Source organism: Metopolophium dirhodum, chromosome 2 (assembly GCF_019925205.1).
Source record: "Metopolophium dirhodum isolate CAU chromosome 2, ASM1992520v1, whole genome shotgun sequence".
Lineage (NCBI taxonomy): Eukaryota > Metazoa > Arthropoda > Insecta > Hemiptera > Aphididae > Metopolophium > Metopolophium dirhodum.
Genome location: NC_083561.1, coordinates 39,679,464 through 39,696,036, shown reverse-complemented (window position 1 = coordinate 39,696,036; position 16,573 = coordinate 39,679,464). Strand labels below are relative to the sequence as shown.

Here is a 16,573-nt window from a genome sequence, read left to right as displayed (position 1 = left end):
AAATAATACAATGGTTGAATTGAAAGCAAAAACTAATTCTAATAACTGAATATAAAAATATAATATACAACATGTGTACATATTATCCTTACTCAGTGGCGTAAGTAGGAATTTGTCCTGGGGGGGGGGGGGGATATACATTTTTTTATACACAAAATATAAAATTTTCAAGTACATTGGTGAGTATATAATATAATATATAATATTATGAAGGCTCTGGGGGTGGATTTATCCCCCCTCATCCCCCCTTAATTATGGCCCTGTCCTTACTTACCTAACTTTACCTAACTAATCTATTATACTAGTGCGGATGAATATCAATAGATCAATAATGAGTAATGAAAACACGATGAAAAATAGTAAAACACATTTTTAAAACTTATAAACCAGAATATTTTATGGTATTGCAAAACAATAGTTTTGAAACGCCTTAAAATGTTTCACTTGCAACCCCAAAACTACACCAGTTTGGTGACAGGAACTGGTGTCGGTTCTGATACGATTGTTCGACACCGGATACGGATGTCGTCACGTCGTTTTCTTAGGAAATAGATGACGTCTCCTCCACATCCTTATCAGCGGGCTCAGGTGTCTTCGAAACCGCCGTTTCGTTGAAGTACCGACCATGTCCACGTCAGTATTCATGGGAGGGGGGTGGCAATATCGTCTCCTCGAACGTCAGCGATTCTGGGTACGCATCGATCCTTAACTGTAGCACCTGTCTACGTTTAGGCCAGGGCACAGAAATCGGTCACTTCCCGGCAATCCAGGTTATGTGTGGACGGTGCGCCGGCTAGGATTGGATCAAAAAAAAAAAAAAAAAATGTGAAACGACCTAAAAATAAGGCGGACATTTTTCTGTTATTAATTGACATCAAAAAACCGACAGCCGTCAATTATATTTGCGATCTGTTCCGAAACTATTACCACCGTAATCTCGTCCGTTTGAATACTGCGACTTGCCATTTCCCTCACATAATATGATATTTTTAAGTTTAGAACTAGTCGTTATTAGATTTTCTTAAAAATGTATGGTAGTTTATCGTGAAATACTTAAAAATAAAACATATAAAATAATAATACGCAGAGAATAAAATATAATGCATGGAACCTCGTTATGTGTTGTAGTAAAATTGCATACACTGAGCGCCGCGTGAAATAAGTATTCGTATGGTAATAAACTAATAACTAATAATAGTAATAATTATTATTGCTATTGCCATTGGCGTTTTCAAATTTTCAATAGTTAATATTATTTTATTTCTTCGTATGCACCCATTTGAACTTCCGTAACGAAACAACTCAGCTTCGTAGAAACTACATTGCGATTAATGTTGAATGTTTTTTAATAACGTTTTTTGGTAGGTATGTAATATTTTTGCCGGGCTTCTTGTGTGTCCGTAAAGCGTATTTTTAAGTTTTAGTTGTAACAATTCTTAATACTTATCACATGTATAAATAATATTAAATTCATATTATTTTGTATTATATTTATTTTATTTTATGAAGACCTATTATAATAATATATTTGCAGGTGTTTTGTATACAAAAATTCAAGAAAAAACCATTGAGCATATGAAATAAAAATGTAGGTTGCCGTTATGGAAAAATGTAAAAAAAAAGTCTGTAGTAAAAATTGTTTTTCGCAAAAACTTCTTGTTAAAAGCGTTGCCGTTGTCAGGTCTTAAGTAAAACGAAGAAAAAAAAATACTAACGATGATCGTTTTACGTTTAACAGTAATATAATATAGCAAAAACCATATATCATTATACTTGCACCGCAATTTACATACCGTCTACGCCTATGCGTTCTGGTCGTTTAAACGACAAAAAAATGTATTATTTTCTTTTGCAATATTTAATTTATTTTAATTACAGCTTAAAAATGCTAAATTTAGTTTAGACATAGCTGACAGTACATATCGGTTCACTATCGGCAGTTAAAGCCTAAAAGGCTAAAAACGACGAATACATAATGCCATGCACCTTCGTCAAGTTATCAAATCATCGTGGTTTTTTTTTTCTTTTAAGCAAAATCGCTTGACATGATGTGATTTTAATATTTTTTACATGACAAATAATTAAAAATATAATCGATAAATCGTTTGTTCTGACTTTAACTGTGCGTACCTACACAACACTATTTGTAATAATTTGTGAACGAACCGTAATGTTATAATATCATAATATACTTGGGTTCGTATAATACGTTGATAGTTTCGAAAATATTAACAAAGATTATATTTTCGAATATTTATTTTTAAATGATCTTATTCTTCCAACAAAAAAAAGGTAAGTTTTCATAGTTTACCGATATTCACAGGATACTTGACTGGAAAATAGCAGGGTTATAATGGCTTGGTAAGACAGTAAATATAAAGAAAACCAATCTGTCGATTTTTATAAAAAGTACTTCAGTTAACATCAAATATTTTCCAATAGAGCACATCGTAATATTTTTTTACCATATTAATATATTATTATTTACTATACACGTCACAAGGTAATGTACTTAGGTCCTAACCTCGACAGTTATCTGGAACAACCGTATTATTAAGTGGCAATGATTAATATTAGACATTCGCTCTAGTTCACTTCAAAAAACCCTGGCAAAAAACAAATTTACTTGCCTAAAAACTAAGCTTTTAAACTCTTTAAACCAATATATATATATAATATGGACGTACGAGATACAACTGCTATGGAAGTCATCTAAAATAATCGAACTTAAATAAAATTCAAGTGCTTCGAGACATCGCACTCCACAAAATCACAAAACGCTCCACCCTTTGCCTCTCCACAAAGACCTTGGTATAAAATCGATCGAGGATAAAGTTGCACTATTTTACAAATGGTTTTTTTTTCTAGACCATAAAACCACCACAACCCACTCGTAAAATAACTTCCATACCCTTTTTGCTTCCTGGAAATTCTTATCGCTACAGACTTAAAAGAAAGTGGTACGTGATCTTTTCAATTAATTTTCTTTAACCTTTTAATCCCAACCTAAGTGCCACTAATGCGAAAGCTTCTTATTCACGTAACTACCATATTTTATGTTTTTCATTCCCCATTATCACATAATATTATATACTCGTCGCGCATATATCTTAATAATGGCTTGTATATATTATAATATATTCTTATAAAAAATAGTAAAAAAATAAGAACAATTATAATTACAATTCGAAACGTTTTCGATTTGTACAATTTAATATTATATCGTCGTTAAGCTGTATAATATTTCGATATTTCATTTTAAAATAATACGCCCCCGCAGTGCATGCCGTATATATATACATCGAATCATATTATTCATGACAAAGTTAAATGCTGTTTTTACGTAACCGTTTCTTACATTCTCGACCGTCGTTTAAAGATCGGACACAGGATTATTACACCTCATTTCGTGGTCTACGATAGAAATCATTACCATATACAAATAGAATATTTTTCACACGATGCTTACCCTTATAATATCTCAATAATCTCAGTCTTAAATAGAAAAAAAAAATACAACTCACATTCCATGACGTTTATACTTTTAAAGATATTTGAAAAACATTTATTTGACAAATTTCATATAATATTATTATAATAACTTAAGTTGTGGCTTTAATAAATAAACTGCAAAACACGTATATTGAGCGTTTTCACGCACTCTGAATGGAATTAATACGTTAGTTGTGTACTTGTGCCGAAGAATCTCAAACATGCATTAAATGACAATCTCGTTCCCTCTCTGTTGGCCGCAAATATAAAAGGCTTACGTATATAAAGTCCTTATCAGTGATCCCGCAATCGCCCGTCCAATTGGCCGTCTTTTGTATAATATAATAGCTAATAAGTGCTACTGATGGGTGGGTGGCTTCTTATTCACGTAACACCATAATGATTGTTACCCTAATCTCACATATACTTATTGCGCTTAATTGTATAGATTGTATATTTCTTGTAAAAATAAAAAAAAAATAATATATAATAATATATTATAGTAAAAAAATACCGATATTTTTATAAAAATAACAAGATTGTCTTGTAGAAGTTATTTTTTCTTCAAACTTCCTTTTAATAAAAGTTTAGCAGTTAACACTATCTAGTATCTTGTTTAGTAGTTAACTAGTTAACGCTATCTCATATAGGAGTTAACAAGTTAACGCTATCTCATGCAGGAGTTAACAAGTTAACGCTATCTCGTGCAGGAGTTAACATTATATGTATATACTATAAAGTTCATGTAGGAGATTACCTACTAACCAACATTTGTTAGTAGTTTACCATTCCCCATACATAAATTAGGTCCGCCCCGTAGGTTTTGGGCTATTCCAAAGCGGACGGCAAAAAACCAAGCGAAGATAATATAATAATTCCTTCTTAATTACTGTTGTAATGTCGTTACGATAATATTATATTATATATAATAGATGTTATGTGTAAATATTGTAATCATTATTGTTCGTCTCCAACGCACGCACACACATAAATACTATGTGTACCTATATTATACAGAGTGATTCTTTCATCGTGGATGACGATTTTTACGTTATTAGGTGTTATCAGGAAAGACACAATATTATAAATTGTTCGTTATGATAAACAGTATTTTTGCTAAATATTTTATAAAGACGTTTTCTTGTTACCTATTTTCTGAGATATAGACATACTGATATTACCTAACGTAAGGTGTTTTTCGACAAAATTAGACTATATATTATAAGTGTAAATATTGTTCACGTAACGTAATTACGTCATATTATGCACAGTGTTACATCGCGTTAGGATCTAAACTTGCCCGCAATCTATATAACAATAGTTGAGTTACTGGATGATTTTTGTAAAATTTTAAAATTAAATTGTTAAGTTTCCGTCAAGTATCCCGCAAGGCCACAAATAGTATAAAAAATAACATTTTGTAAGCCTAAATTTGAATCATTTTGATCTGGATGCGGGTATATATTGTTATATCAGTGCAGCAGTACCTAATACCAACGTGTAATTCTTCTGAAATTTAAATAAATATTTTAGAAAACATATTATTTTGATTTTCATATTATGTTATTCAAGACAAAGGTATTATATATATTCACTAATTTAAGGAAGGTATAATAAAATACATAATACTTATGTGAGTTCCTATAGTATAACAATGATAATGTCGGAAATACTGAAATAGAGTATTTTAATTATTAATTTTTAAAATATAATCAGGTGGCAGACTTCCAAAAAATTAGCGACGTTTTCGTTTTTTTGGGAGTCTAAATGCCTCCAAATATAATTATAATTTATAATACAATAAATTATACAATTATAATTGGTAGTTGATTAGCACCCGAGTCGGAAAGACGTAAAATAAACAATTTCGTCGAAATTACAAAAAATTACCTCGGGTAATGTTAACTATTTTTAAAAACAATAGCACGTTGTAATTTTTTATTATTTTATATCATAAAGCATGCAATTAAATAAAATTAAGTTAAAATAACACATCAAAAATTATAACTAATCACAATTTATTCATTAGGTACAATAAACCTAATATTATATCATAATTTACAACATAATAACCTAACCATATAGCTATACAATATAATACATATTATACCACGATACCTTGAATTATACAATATTACTTCTGCAGTGTATTTGCAATATTACGACGTATCATTATTAGTTTCGAATTCGAGTGGGTACACTACTTAACACTATGCTACACACTGTATGTGTACCTACTTATATATAATATAATATAATTGTATTCAAATGAGCGACAGCAGAAACGGATTGAGCCGTCGTTCGCCCGCACTCGATTCATATAATGATCATACGCAGGCACGCACGACATATTATTAAGTATTAATATCGTTCAGGTATCGTAATTTTTTTTCCGGTTGAAACCATTCACAACCGCGTAAACAACCGTAGACAACTATATTATGTTATATTAATATTATAACATTGTTCTAACCGTACAGCCACACGCGTATACCGTTTTGGTGTAGACGATTGCTGCTGGCTGCAAGACCAAGGCATCTCCTCTGCAGGTCTCTGCTCTCTTTCACCGCGATAATAATATCGTATTATAATTCATACAATATCGTTCACATACAATAACAATAAATTATAGTAAGAGATTAGCACCACCACGATGGCCGAAACACCGTGTTTCTTCGGACTGACGACCGTCCGCGTGGGCACACGCGTCGTGGCTTATTTACAATTCGTGAGTATTATAATATGATATTGATATTATGACGTACTGTCACGGCGTGCAAATTGATAAAAATTTTTTCCCCGGGGCATTGCGGTGTAGTACAATAGTATTTATCAGCAAATAATTAAATCACCGACCGATCGAAAACCGATTGATCGATCCTACCTAGTCATAATATAGTACAGTGGAACCTCAGTAACTTGGATCGGTCGGGGACGGGAAAAAAAATCGAATTATAGAAAAAATTGTACGTGCATATCGAAATGGGGTCGAGACATTCCTCCGAGTTATCGAAAATTCGACTTATACATAATATAGACGTACGAGTTATCGTGATTCCACTGTAGTTCCACACGCCGATCTGTGTACTTGGTGTGTTTTCTATAGGAGCAAGACACACAAAAATTAGCCGTTTAAGTTTGTAAAGTGTATTCAATTCTAAGAAAAATGCTATAAGTGTTACGTTTCTTCTCGCGTGATTCGGTTGGTTATGAGTTTATGACTCACGACTTATGAGGAATTGAAAAAATACGCGTTACTTACGTCATAGTTTACGGCCCACCGTAATTCCCTATCTTACACGTGTATAAGATGTTGCCACTTCACATTACGATTTACCTAGGTATTTAAAAATATTATACTATCAATTTTGATTTTTATTATTATACTATCTTATGTTTATTTTTGTGTTGAAGATGATAATGAAATCAGACGTTCAAAACAATTAATTTTATTTTCCAATGCTTAAACAACTAAATATTTAAGAGGATGTCAGCGCACTATTTGTTTTCTCTCTCTGGCAACATAGAAAAACCGCATTAAAGCAGAATCATTTTACTATGTTTTTATGTAATCTTAGAGTAAAATCACCCATTACAAAAAAAGATAGAGTATAATATGGAATGACATATCGATTTCATTTTTTTATTGTTATTTGACTTTGTATTCGACTTTCATAATAAACAAAAATATTTTGTAAATTTAAATTATGTTTAAATTGTTTTGAGAAAATATTTAGACATCGAGATGTCATTCCCTCAAAAATAATATTCTCCACCTTATTTGTAATGCGTGATTTTACTCTAAGATTACTTAAACACATAGAAAAAACGATTCTGCGTAAATGCGTTTTGTGTATGTTTCACGTGGGCTAGAGAGAGGAAACGAATAGTGCGCTGACATGCTCCAAAGAGCAACTTTGTAAAAACAAGCTTTAATTTAACACGAGTTTAAACGTGTTCGTATATTAATAGTCGTATAATATTTAAGGTATCAAAAAAAAAAAAAGGTGGATAAGTGGATGTCGCTCTGCTGTACAGTAGGTTACAAGTGGGTCACTGTAATGGATGGTGTTAAATTTGAATTCAATGATATAATATCATTGTATAAGAAAAACGATTCTGAGCGAAAACGGTCAGTCAGCCTATGATTTTACCAAGTATATTTGATGATATTATTGTGAATAAAGTAATTTATATATAACCTATTTACGTGGAGCCTTGTTTTAAATTTTCAATCTTTAGCCATAAAAGTTAAACATTTTATAAATTTTTAACTACAAAATAATTAAAAAATTATAAATTTGATAAATGTTGTCAAAATTTGAACTTTAAATGCTTATAAAAAAAAATTGTGCCTATGTATCTTTAATATTTTTCAACTGCTATTAGAACGATATATCAGGAGCCTTATATTAAATTTTCACACTTTTTTACCCAACAAATAAAAATTTATTGATATTTATAGAAAAAAAAAACTAAAAAAATTGAAAACTGACAACGTCCGTAAACAGCTCAAAAAGAGTCAAAATATTTTCAACATTTTATGGTGTATAGAAAATGCTAATATAAACATTCAGTGAAATTTTCAAGTATCTACAGTCATTAAATTAATTCTTTAATTACAATAAAATAAGAAAATTGTTACATGAGAAATCGAGTAAATATCAAATGTTGTAAAAATATAAGTTTCAGACGCTCATAAAAATTTAATTTAAGTTTCTTCTAGACATTTTTTTTTTGATAAAGGTAGACAAACTTATGAGTAATCTTATATTACATTTTCAAATCTTAGATTTAAAAAGAAAAATTTTTATGAATTCTCATCAAAATAATTTGCTATTTTTCGTGATTTTTCCGTATTTTGTCAAAATTTGAACTTTAAATGCTTATAATTAAAAACTGTGACTAAGGATTTTTAATTTTTTTCATCTGCCTTTGAAACAATAACCTAGGAGCCTCCTATTAAATTTTCAAGCTTTTTTACTCAACAGATAAAATTTTATTGATATTTATAGAAAAAAAAACTAAAAAAATTGAAAACTAACAATGGCCGTAAACAGCTCAAAAAGAGTCAAAATAGTTTGTAAATTTTATGGTGTATAGAAAATGCTAATATAAACATTCAGTCAAAATTTCATGTCCTTACGGTCATTTGTTTTAGAGTTACACCGAAAACCAAAATCGATTTTCTCGAAAACAGATTTTGCGTAAAAATTCCCGTTTTTCCTTAATTTTTCTTTCGTTTATCACGTCGCTTGTGAAAACTACTGGGAAATTTTTACTTTTGACCCCCCAAAGTACCAACTAGATTCACTTTCCTATCAGAAAAGTTACTATTGAAGAAAATCCAAGCACTTTTACTGTCCTAAAAGGTGAAATAAAAATAAAAAAATAAAAAAAAAAACACACATCATTGTAGAATCAATACATTCATCGCTTCGCTCAGAATCTAAAATAAATGTATTGAATTCATTGTTTCGATATCGTCTTCGGTATAAAATTCACGGAACAATAAAAAATCAATAATATAATTTTAAAACAGGTACTTCACAGGCATACCTACTAAATAGGTAATCCCGCCGTGACCACAACGTCCCTGTCTAAATTTCTCAACATCTCCTAAAAAAATTGATATGTTTTTAATCATCAGCTTCTATGTAGATCGGTTTGCTATGTCTGTCTACAACAATTTAATTTGGAGAATAATATCGTGTTGTGTATTACTTGAATGTACTTTTCCATAACAGTTTTTTTTTTTAACAAAAAAGCATTATTTTGTAAACATTTAAACGGTCACACCTTACACTAAATTGTTGTACAAATCTGTTATGGTTTTTTTTTTGTCCCACAGTGGTCGCAATTGTTCATTGTCACGCTGTTGATGATTAAATATTTCAATCATTGGTTGGACACGGATGCGAGTCCGACTACCGCAAACACAAATGCGATCGCTACGAACGAGACTGCAGCGACGTCGACAGCGATGAGTAACGCATTATATTATAATATAAATGTGAATATGGGATTGGTGGCGGTCACTTATTTCAACCGAAACATACCAATCTTTTTGCCGATTGACCTATAATAGTGACGTGATGAGATTTTTGAAAACTGATTTGAATTCGTTATTATGTGTAGCGTGGTGTACCTACCGCATACTTGAGATCGATCATTCCACTTTTATCGATTTCGTTCCCCAACTCCTATAAACTTGATTGGAATATTTTTAAGATGTGATGAATTTTAAATGTTGATTATTCTGGATGAGTGAAATCAAAAATCTTAAAATGTATGAATGATCGATCTCGAGTAGATATTACACAATATAACGAATCCAGTACCGTTTTCAGAAGTACTATCGAATTCTATTGGCCGTCGATTGGTAGGATTGAAAAAAAGTACCCAGGTAGTAGGTCCATACTATTGGCCAAAAAAAAAACACACCGTTCTGAAACGTTCACGGGCACAAGGCTGCTGTGGTGACTTGTACAGTTGTGCGTGGGAGTGCAAATGACACGGTGTAGTGCAGGGACACGGACAATAACACACACACTAATAATTATTTACTTCACCCCAACCTCAAGTCATGAAATTTAAATATATTTGAATATAATTTAAAAGTTTTAATGACTACCTATATGTTATTAAATTTTTTACTTCTCCCTTCGTTTTTTAACGATGTTTATCGAGACAGGGAGTGAAAATGTCTTTAAAAGACTATTTATTACCGGCGGCGGTGTCAATAATATTATATAGTGTTTACCGCTCGAAGGTTTTGATCAAGAAGCTTGTATTAAATATTATTATTATTATTATTGATTGGTATCTACTATAAGTATATTTATGTTATACTTACTACTGTAAGTACATACATAATATTATATTTTACGTTCACAGAATATTACAGCGAACTGGATTTCGACATCTCGATCTTTTCACAACTGTCGGGTTCACTACTGGTTATATACACAAGTTACTATTTGAGAATAGCTACGTACACTGTGAGTAAACAAGCATTTTAAGTGTACTACGTGTTTATTAAAAAAAATTTGAAACATTAGTTATCTAGATAATAATTTAAAATTGTAACCGTAAAAATAAAACGTTATTGTTAGGTAGGTAGAAGATAATATTATATGAAATGGATTTCCATATTATAAACCTTTTTGATCTCAATGGCCAAAAATATAATTGCTTATACATTTTTCATGGAACACGGCCCACAATATAATTTGAATATAGGTACCCTATTTTAAACAAAAATGCATAGTTGTATCAAATTTGGTTTTGTTTAGGTATGTACTTATTAATTTAACAAGGTATCTATTACAACCAAACTACGTTTTAATCCACCACAGTTTCCTATTTCAGTTCGAGATGTTCATGCAAAATTATACATTTTACTCGTGGGCCACATACAATTACTATGAAGCCCGCGGAATGCCAACCCCTCTGTTCCGTGGTTTTTAAAAATTATCACACATCGATCGGTTGAAAACTATTTAATTCAGTATAACCGGGCTGAACATAAAGAATCGAACCCATTTTTCATTTGTCGGAAACGACGTAGGCCTAGAAGAACCATAATAATTGTGATAATAATAATAATAACAATATAAAAAGCTACGCGTATAACAATAACAGTCGAATACAAAAAAAAAAAAAAGAAGTATACTTTAAAAGATATATTGTCGAACCTACATTAATTTTAATATTCCGATATTCCTCCGAAATCGTATTGGCACTTTTCATATATAAAAAAAACCCTCTTTATAAAATAAAAAATCCCTCTACAGACGTCTATTAATAATATTAAAGTGTGTGTTTTTCTCGTCATTATGTTTTAAATCAAACGCGTATTGTCGTGTGAAGTTATGAAACACGTCGCATAATATAATAATATATCACGATGAACTTACTGCAGTATTGTTAAATCGCTCGGAAAGTCAGCTTTCTGGAAACTCGCACCGCAACCGTCACATCAAAGCAACGGCGTCTGCTCCAAGGACCTGTTTTACAAAATATACCTAGGTACCTACCTATATAATCGTTGCCCCGCCAGTCGTTCCTTTATTATTTAGTCGAACGGCAGTAATTATTTTATAATAATAGTGTTAATTGTATACACAAACTATACGACGTATAACCAGCGTGTATGGTCGAATTAAGCACTTAGCCTGCCAAAATTGATAAATTCTCCCCTAAACATATTTTAGAAAAAACCAGAATATAAGTACCTGCGAGCACCAATAATTAATAAACAATAACTTATATTATAATCGTATTATTGAAGTAATTAGATGACATTTTTTTGGAGCAGGAAACATTTTTGTCAAGTCCTTATGTATTATTGTTTCTCGTGCAGTGATATACCTACCTCTACGCGATTTGTGCCAATATGTGACCACTATTCCATAATATTTTTAGTAAGCGGTATCTATGCAGTGGTTCCTACCACTTGTAGGTGGTATAGGCACAAATCGCGCATAGACAGAACTCCATTCAAATATTCATAATAGCCCGACACCCCCCCCCCCCCTCAATCTTCTAAGAAGGAAGAACTCTAATGTAAATTTGTATCATGTTTATTTTTTTTTTTTATTTCATCGTTGCAGATATATGATACCTAGTATTATTTCGTTAGAAAGTTATGCAAACATTAATTAATATTCATATAATTAAATAATGATTCAGTATTTATTTCCATAACAGTATGTTTAATGTTATAATATTTAAAATGTTTTAAAAATCTCACAAAACAATTATTGCAAGTCCACTGTCCAGATAAATATTCAATAATTTTTGACGAATTGTTTCTTAATATTTATGATGTCAGTACAGAGAGCTGAAATGATTTTTAAACATTGACGGTCTCAACCTGTTTTAATACGGCTCATTAGTTGTAATTATTAACTATCAAGTATCAACACGCAATAGCTAAACAATAATCGTAAAAAAAAAATGTTATGTTAATGATATAATACATGTAAAACATTTGGCGGGCTTTACCCTACCACCAAGGATGACCGGTCAAAATATCTTCGCAGACATTTCTTCGGTCAAAATATCTCCGACAAAATTTCTCGAATTCTATATGGTTGCATATGATACAAACATGACGTGTATGTAATTTTACCTGAGCACCCGGGTAAAATGACATACATACCTAGTTCATATATTTTTAAAAAAGTGAGCTCAATTTTTTGTAATATAATAAAATTATTATTTGATTAGCTACAGAAATATGTGCATAGTATTAGTACAAATATATAGATTTTCAGGTACTAACTAATACCTATACACTATTCTCTATAATATACAAAATGGTATGTCATATTAAGCCAGTCTCCTGTACTGTGTACAAAACATAATAAATGTAATTCATGCTATACAACCGGTCAAGAAGAAATAGGTAGTTATTATATAGTGATTTATAAGCGTACCTATTATTTCAAGTTTTTAGATAATCAAGAAACTAAATTTAATTATTAAAAATCACCTTTGACGTTTCTATAGAGTTCCATATAATATCTGTTTAAAAAAAGGTTAGTATAAAATAATTATTAAAATATTTTCATGGGAGATATTTCCATTAGAGATATTTTGACCTAGAACCCCACCAAGTCAGTATAGTCACCCTGCACATTTACGCCTATGTACGGATGTGCTTCACGTTTAGGGAAAGCAATGGTATAGTTAAATTTTGATAATATTATATGTAAAGTTTTATCGCTATTGAACGATGCCGTTGTTTACCAACGAGAAACCACACCAAGATTACTTTGGAGTTTTTTTCAGTCTCGAGAGTGACGCTTTGTCATTGTTTGACACACTTACACTATCACAATTTTAAGTAAATAAGACTAGGATAGTATTTGTGTATATCGTGCAACCGATAAGAGCAGTAAAATATATAACAATATGTACATATTATATTATTATATAAATATGCTTAAAAATGAATGTGCAATCATTGTTATCAAAACCACCAAAAAAGATATATTATTATCTTGTTAATTGATTTCTAAAAAATAATCGTAGAGTAATAATTATCATTACGTAGGTACGGATTTCTATAAAACGTAGGAGAGAGCAGACTAATGAATTGTTATTTTTTTTTTAACAATAATCCATGTGTTTCTTTTCGTCGGGTATGTGATTTTTATAAAATAAAAACTCTTCTTTAACCTGACTATAACGAATCCTCGAATAATTTTATGTCGTATGAAGTGGCGTCGATAAAATATTATATAATATCATGGACGGAATAAAAATGAAATTCAGTGTTAGGTTAGATTAGCAATACCCGCAGCTATGATTTATACGCATCAAGACCATAGTAACAACTACTAGTTTTTGCAAGTAAATTATTTCCGATAACGAGACAATGTTCAATTAGTTTTTGATATGATTGATTAATTTCAATATACTGTTGGACAAAAGAATAGGTACTTAAACTTGAATTATGTTCATTTCACTTCAGTTCTGTTTTGTTATAATAAACCTATTATACTCTAATAATACCGTGTAAATATTTCATTATATTTTAATCACTTACGCGAAACCTTTTAAAATTAAACAATAAAATAAAACCCTTTATAACCAACTAATATCAATTATATTGATTCATATATTGTAAAAGCACATTACAAATAAATTAATATTATATTATTATAATTATAATCTGTAAATACTTGACAGTTTTATCAAAATATGTTATTACGCATTGTTGTTCTACACGATTTAAATGAACATCAAATTATTCATAGGGTGACCTACGGAACGTAATCTGAATAATATTATACATAAATAAGTGTTAATTGAGTTTCAAACAAATTGCATAATACTGTATTACAAATTATAATTTGATCGACCAGAGCGTTGTATCTTCACATTGTGTAAAAACTTATAACTCAACTCCAATAATAGTGTACTTGTAATTTAAATTAATATTAGAATTGCACGAAAAGTCACAGGTTAGGTCAGTTATAATATTATTACAATAATTATATAGTTTTTGTATTTTCCTTTTAATTTATAACATTAGATTAATGGTGATGAAAATATTGTAAGTATATACATACCATTAATAAATTTAATTTTTTTTTCAGCACAACTTAATGTACATCAATTTTTGGATGATACTCAACTGTCTCAATTTTCTCTCATCAGTAGCGTTTATCATTTTCGCTGCATGGAGAATTGGAAAATTTGCAATATTTTTTACAGGGTTGATTGGATGCTGTAAGTATACTTACGAGATAAAACACATTTTCCTATTAATCGACTAAAGTATGACGAAGATATTATAACCATGACGATCACGAATTAATACTTTTTACTTTTTTTTTTTTATATTTTCCAGTCGCAAAAGCATATAAATTATACGTTGTCTATCAATTTTACACGGACGAAACATTACCAGTCGCAGTCAACGATAGCCAAAACGTAACCATTTAAAGTGCACTCAACAACGATCATTTATTAAAACATCAATAGTTACAAGACGGACGGTGGATTGTAATAATTGTTTTTAATTTTTCTGTGCAGTCGGCGAGCAATGGAATCCAGTCGTTACCTCGGAATCACGCAGCTGTGGAAATCAGAACAGAAACAATCAGTGCAAACGATCACCGCCGGCCCACTTTGGACATAAAAAATGTTACACAGACCGCTTAATAGATACGACGATAAATCACTTTAGATTTTAAAACTCATTGCGATATTATACCTGATGTATTATAAATAATATGGTGGCCAAAAATACAGTGGTTGGAGTTATTATGTTACAAAACTATATATTATAATATTATACATTTATTAATTATGTTCTGCATTGTATACTGTACAGGTATAGGTACGTGTACTTGATTATTATATAATGTAAATTTCAAAACAATTATAAACAACCATATCTCCAGTATTATAAATTATCATATACTAAATTTAAATATCATGATATAGATAAAAACAATTTGTGATCGTTAGATATTAAAAAAAAAAAAAAGCATAACATTTAATAAATACGATCATTATAATTTATAACCACCAATTAAAGTATAATATAACTATGCAAATGTGTGACAATTTGGTTCCAAATGTATTCGTAATTGAGAAAAAATCAAGAAAAGCGACATTATAATATGTTATAGGTACTTTGTATACAATAAATTGTATTATCATCGAGAGTCTAAAATTTCGGTCCGAGGGATAGGTACGCTGCAGCGTGTCGTCGTATCGCTTATAAATTATAATATTAGATAGGTATTATTACGCCACGTAAATATAATATATGATTATTATTATTTTCTCAATTAAAAAAAAATTAACTTTAGTTCAGTAGTTGATTGACTCCGATTGACTGTAGTAATTTACGAATATTATGTAACCTAACCTAACCTAACCTATTATTTATTATTTAACCCTGTCATGGCGTGTAGTTGTGTGTGCGTTTTTGTTATATTTTAATCAACGTAAAAACTATAGTAAATAATATATAGTTTTGAGTCGGAAAACAACAATAAAGTAGGTATGCAAATCTTGATATGACAAAAAGTCGATTAACATGAAAATACGAAGCCATATTATAATACCTACAAAATGTTATGAATATATTTTTAGAATATTAAAAAATTAATTATTGTACTTGAGGAAACACACGAGGTTTAGGCGAGTTAATACAATATACGAACCTTCCGACAGAGGACTATTATAATATACTAAAAGCACCTGCAAATGTGTATTAAATATTCAAAACTTAACTGAAGTAAGGATAACGAAATGTGTTTGATAACGTCATAATTAATAAACAAAACTTCACGTGGGTGTTTTCGGACATTTATAATAAATAACAAGGTCATCCCTTATTAATAAATTAAATGTATTGAATTTTAATTTATTTTGCAATTTTTAACAACTACGCGAGATTGGAAAGACATTATATTTGAGTTTGACAGACGAGAAAGGCGAAAATAGAACAATAAATAATTTATAGGTATAATAATAACGGTACCTATATAAATGACCGTGTACACACTACTACTCGTATGTACATAAAAGATTAGTACTCAAAATTATTATA

General features: G+C 30.2%; 1 protein-coding gene across 3 annotated transcripts; it reads left to right on the top strand.

Annotated features, from left to right (window-relative positions):
* The first annotated feature begins 5,758 nt into the window (after window positions 1-5,758).
* Window positions 5,759-15,413, top strand: LOC132939548 (uncharacterized). 3 transcript variants are annotated; one of them, XM_061006776.1, is made up of 7 exons: window positions 5,759-5,867; window positions 5,973-6,220; window positions 9,344-9,479; window positions 10,390-10,493; window positions 14,604-14,736; window positions 14,858-14,940; window positions 15,043-15,413. In XM_061006776.1, exons 2-7 carry the CDS (start codon window positions 6,146-6,148, stop codon window positions 15,169-15,171), a joined length of 660 nt encoding a protein of 219 aa, XP_060862759.1. In that variant the 5' UTR covers window positions 5,759-5,867; window positions 5,973-6,145; the 3' UTR covers window positions 15,172-15,413. The 3 variants fall into 3 exon arrangements, with proteins under 3 accessions (XP_060862759.1, XP_060862758.1, XP_060862760.1); XM_061006775.1 differs by having other exon boundaries at window positions 5,768-6,220; XM_061006777.1 differs by having other exon boundaries at window positions 5,768-6,220; window positions 14,858-14,953; window positions 15,043-15,182.
* The last annotated feature ends 1,160 nt before the right edge of the window (window positions 15,414-16,573 follow it).

Excerpts from the sequence above, each read along its gene's own strand:
- LOC132939548 (XM_061006776.1), top strand. The coding sequence starts at position 6,146 with ATGGCCGAAACACCGTGTTTCTTCGGACTGACGACCGTCCGCGTGGGC. Across the intron at positions 6,221-9,343 it reads TCGTGGCTTATTTACAATTC|TGGTCGCAATTGTTCATTGT; the intron begins GTGAGTATTATA and ends TTTGTCCCACAG. Across the intron at positions 10,494-14,603 it reads TGAGAATAGCTACGTACACT|CACAACTTAATGTACATCAA; the intron begins GTGAGTAAACAA and ends TTTTTTTTTCAG.